The sequence below is a fragment of the Capsicum annuum genome, chromosome 1 (assembly GCF_002878395.1).
Source record: "Capsicum annuum cultivar UCD-10X-F1 chromosome 1, UCD10Xv1.1, whole genome shotgun sequence".
Classification (NCBI taxonomy): Eukaryota; Viridiplantae; Streptophyta; class Magnoliopsida; order Solanales; family Solanaceae; genus Capsicum; species Capsicum annuum.
The window spans coordinates 200870635-200875596 of record NC_061111.1 but is presented as its reverse complement, the minus strand read 5'-3'; the positions used below and the strand labels follow the sequence as shown (position 1 = coordinate 200875596).

At 34.7% G+C, this 4962-nt stretch overlaps 1 protein-coding gene across 1 annotated transcript; it reads left to right on the top strand.

The window, feature by feature from the left end:
* Positions 1-253: 253 nt before the first annotated feature.
* On the top strand, positions 254-4359 carry LOC124898710. The gene is made up of 3 exons (XM_047412553.1): positions 254-398; positions 3051-3177; positions 3909-4359. Exons 1-3 carry the CDS (start codon positions 254-256, stop codon positions 4357-4359), a joined length of 723 nt encoding a protein of 240 aa, XP_047268509.1.
* Positions 4360-4962: the final 603 nt, after the last annotated feature.

Genomic DNA, 4962 nt, shown 5'->3' with positions numbered 1-4962 from the left:
TCAAAGCATTTTTTGATCGAAAATGGGTTGCATCAGGGATTGACTCTTAGTCCATTCCTTTTTACGTTAGTGATGGACGTATTGACATGGATTTTTCAAGGTGAGGTGCCTTGGTGTATGTAATTTGTGGATGATGTAGTGCTGATTGATAAGACACGGGGGGAGGGGGAGGGGTGTAAATGACAAATTGAAGGTTTGGAGGCAAACTCTTGAGTCTAAGGGGTTTAGGTTGAGTAGGTCCAAGACGGAGTATATGAAATGCAAGTTTAGTGACTTGAGACATGAGAACGAGGTGGTGGCGAAGTTGGACTCCCTAGATATTTGTAAGAGGGATAGTTTTAAGTATCTTGGGTCTGTGATTCAGAGGAATGGTGAGATTGATGAGGATGTTTCTAGATGTATTGGAGCATGTTGGATAAAGTGTAGGCTTTGCTCGAGAGTGTTGTGTGATAAGAAGGTACCCCTTAATCTTAAAGGAAAATTCTATAGAGTGACAGTCCGTCCGACCATGTTGTATGGAGCGGAGTGTTAGCTGGTCAAGCACTCCCACATCTAAAAATTGAAGGCGGAAGAAATAAAAATATTGCGTTGGATGTGTGGTCTTACTATAGGTGGTAGAGCTAGGAATGGATTATTCGGGAGAAGGTGGGAGTGGCTTCGGTGGAGGACAAGATACGGGAAGAAAAGCTAAGATGGTTTGGGCATGTGATGAGGAAGGGCGCGGATGCCCCAGTTTGTAGGTGTGAGAGGCCAGCTTTGGATGGCTTCAGAAAGAGTAGAGGTAGGCCAAAGAAATACTGGAGAGAGGTGATTAGACATGCCATGGAGCAGTTTCGGCTTTCTGAGGATATGACGCTAGATAGGAAGGTGTGGAGCTCGCGGATAAGGGTAGAAGACTAATGTGAGTGTGTGTAGCCAGGTTAGTAATCCTAGGACTGTGTGCATAGGTATCTTTGGTATGTGAGTGTATGTTACTACTAGGTGGGTGTCCTATTCCTTTTTTCCTAGTTCCTATTTTCTCTTTTAGTAGTGCTCTTATTTCTCGTATTTTTCGTATTTCGTTGATTTTTATTTTTATTATTTTCTATTCCTTATTTCTATAATGTCATCCAACTCCTCGTTTACTATGCATTATCTTGAGCCGGGGGTCTATCGAAAACAACCTCTCTACTTCTTCGAGGTAGCGGTATGGTCTGCATACATCTTACCCTCCCCAGACCCCATTTTGTGAGAATACACTGCGTTTGTTGTTGCTGTTGTATACCTATTTAGTTAAATTTCAAAAGTCCAGCCAATTATCCTGCTACTCCTTTCTTTAGTTATCAACAATAGACGTAACCATATGTTCCTACTTAGTTTTCTGTATTCAACCATTTGGCTAAATCCACAAAAACTGCATTGTAACTATGAAACGGATTGTAACTAAAGAACTGGGGAAATAACAGGTGAAAAACATCAAAAACTATAGCCCAATCCAAAAAAAAAGGCATCTTAAACCCCGAAAAGTCAGCAGTTCAAAACTTTAGAATTTATGCAAGAGTTATATTATTTATTTGCTCACCAAAATAGACACGATCGAAATTGGTCTCATAACTTTTTTTTTCAATCTTCGTCAAGTATTTCATTATGTTCCTTACAACGTTTGGTTCTTCTAGCTTTGTTACGAACTTAAGTTAGCTTTATTATGAACTTAAGTTTTTTTTTTGGTTGCATATATGTATTTTTCCCTTTGCCTTTTCTTCTGTCCCTGCTCTCCCTCCCATTCGATAACCTCATTTTATTATGTGAATTCAATTGTGTGTAGTTCACATTCTATTTTATTCGTCAACTTGTGTTATTGACATTTTCTACATTCATGGGTTTTGTTTAGTAGAGAAGCTGTGATTATGGTATTTTGTTACTGTAAATGAAAGATTAACTTTATATAAGTTTTAATAAAGATACTTTCTGGAAAGTGTATAGTACAACTCTTTCTTTATTTGTAGGGGACATTGAACATATTAACATCAAAACCAATACCTTTTGATTGTATTACCTTTGTATCCCATTTTTATTGAGTTGCCACTTGTTAAAAATTATGCAGTCAGCCTTTATCATTATGGCCAAGGGACAGGAAGAAATTCATACCTCGGAAGTTACCACCTTTATATTTTGAGGTAGAAAATATTCGTACAGTCAGTTGTGTAATCACCAATCTGATTAGTGGAAGAAGAATTTTATGTTCTATTATTGTGCTTAATCCTTTAACAGTTTAGTAGAATGAAACTGTTTTGTGAATCATTCTAGCTGAAATTTGTACTACTTGCTTATTAATAAGGGTATAAGACTTGTAGTAGATACTGATCTTGGATGAGTATTTAACAAAGTTTGAGCCTAAACCCCGTGCATAGAGGAGAACTTTAGCGCATTGGGCTGCCCTTTTTTGATTATTGGAAACTTTAACCCTTGTAATTGAGAGGGAAAAAACAATTTCGACTGATGAAGGATACGTAATCTGTTGGGACAAGATGTCTCCTGAGAAAAAGAAAGTTAATTTCTATGACATTCTTTTTTCTTGGATGATATGTGATGCATGTTCTATTACTATTATTTGCTATGTCTTCTTTATCTATGTATGTTTTTTACATACTTTTTTGTTACGTGATACTTAAGCAGAGGGTCTTTCAAAAACAACCTCTCTATCTCGACAAGGTAGAGGTGGTACTTCACCACATCTAACGGATCTCACCTGGTATGTTGTGTTTTTGTTGTGTACATCCTTACCAGTTCTCTTCAGCAATTATTGCACATTTATAATTACTATGAGCATGTTTGTTGCTCTTTGGAATGTACTATGTAGAATTTTGTCTCAGCTAAATAGTTGCATACAATTGTTGTCAAAAGTTGAATGCTTGGCTTTTACTTTTGTGTCTTTCATGAAGAACAAATCACAAGCATGCCTGAAATTTATAAAAAACGTTTAATTTTACAACTTTAAGATCATTGTTTTTGAAATTGATGGGACGTAGATTCTTATTCTAATTTTGGTTGTTACTAACTGTTTCTTGCAGGCAAGGAATGCAAGGAGAAACAGATGAGACAATTAATAAACAAGGTGTTTTATCGTTTCCAAAATGAAACAGGAAAAGCTAATCTCAAGTTTACAGACCTTTACATTGCTATTGTACTTATCTACAAGTAAGAAACTGATTTTTTGTTACTACTGTTGATTTTATGTTTCAATAAATTTTGAAACAAATACATCGGTTAAAGAATTCTAAGAGTTATGTTTCAATTAGTTTTGAAACAAATGCATCACTTAAAGTTTTGAGTTATAAAAGAAATGAATTTGACAAATTCATTATTCATAAGTTTTGAGTTACAAAGGAAATGTATTTGAAAAATTCATTATTCATTAAGTTTTACGTTATAGGTTCTTGAAAGAATGACATTTTTTGTTTTAAAACATACATGAACCTATTAACTATTACTTAATTAATATGCTTCTCATGTATGAAACTTTCATCCTATAAATAGTGTTTTCTTTGGTTTGAAAAGACAAGCACTCAAAACTATTTTTCCCTTGAAAAACACTTGAGAGACATTGATCAAATGGTGAAATCACCAATTCAAGAATAGAAGAGCAACATTCTTAAATGCTACTTGTTTTGTGGCTTAGTTGAATCCCGAAGATAGAGTTGTCACTTGTTCTTCTGTTTGCTCATGGGAGAGAGTCTAACTATCTTCAAGAAGCGTATTATCGTGCCTCTAAGCCAAGCAAGTTTTATTTTGAATTTCTTGTACAATTATCATTATTGTTCTAACAATTTGAAGATAGTTGTTTCTATGGATTCTACATCAATATCAAATAGTATTCCATCATTGCCTAATCCTAATTTTAAAATATTTGATGGCAAAGACTTTTCTAGATGGCGTGGAAAGATGAAATTCTTTTTAAAACGATTAAAGTTGGCATATGTTCTTGAAGAATCTTGCCCTAATACTCCTGGTTCTGAGGTAGCATCTGACGAGGCTACTTTGATTAAAGAACAAATTGTCAAATGGCAACATGAGGATTATTTGTGCAAGAATTATATTCTTAGAGGAATGTCTAACAAATATTATGATCAATATTATGTTAAATGCAAATATGCTAAAGAGATATGGGACACTCTTCAAGCTATTTATTTAGCCGAAGAGGCGAGTTCTAAGAAATTTCTTGTTTCAAATTATATGGAGTTCAAAATGGTTGATGACAAGTCAATCACTGAACAAGTACAAGAATTCCAACTTATAGCTAATAAAATTGCTATATCTGGTATTGCTCTTGATGAAAACTTTCATGTTGGTGCTATTGTATCAAAACTTCCTCCATCTTGAAAAGAGTACCGAAGCAAACTCTTACACAAAAAGGAAGATTTGACTCTTGAACAATTGTTGCAACACTTGCAAATTGAACAAGAGATACGATGACGCGATAATAATAGTTTGAAAGAACCTGTCATGAAAACTCATATGGTTGAAGAAAGATAAAACAAGAAGGAACCTGAAAATAAAAATTTTTCAAAGGAAAAGAAGACTACAAATTTCAAGTGTAATGGTGCTAATTTTAAATCTGGTGAATGCTATCATTGTCACAAAGTTGGTCACTATGCGCGTGATTGTAGAATTCTCAAAGCTGAAAAGAAGAAAGAAAAAGCAAATAAGAAAAAAGATGATCTTGTGGCAATGGTCACAAAGTATTTGTAGCGGAAGATCAAGTGGAATGATGGATGGATACTGGCTCAACTCATCACATATCAGGTAACCGAAATTCTTTCAAGACTTATGAATTAGTGGGGGATGGTAAAACTGTATATATGGTAAACTAGTCCTCTACTAAAGTTGTGGGAAAAGGAACTGTTGAACTGAAGTTTACTTTCGAAAAAATAGTTACATTGATGGACGTATTGCATGTTCCTGATATTCGAAAGAACTTGGTGT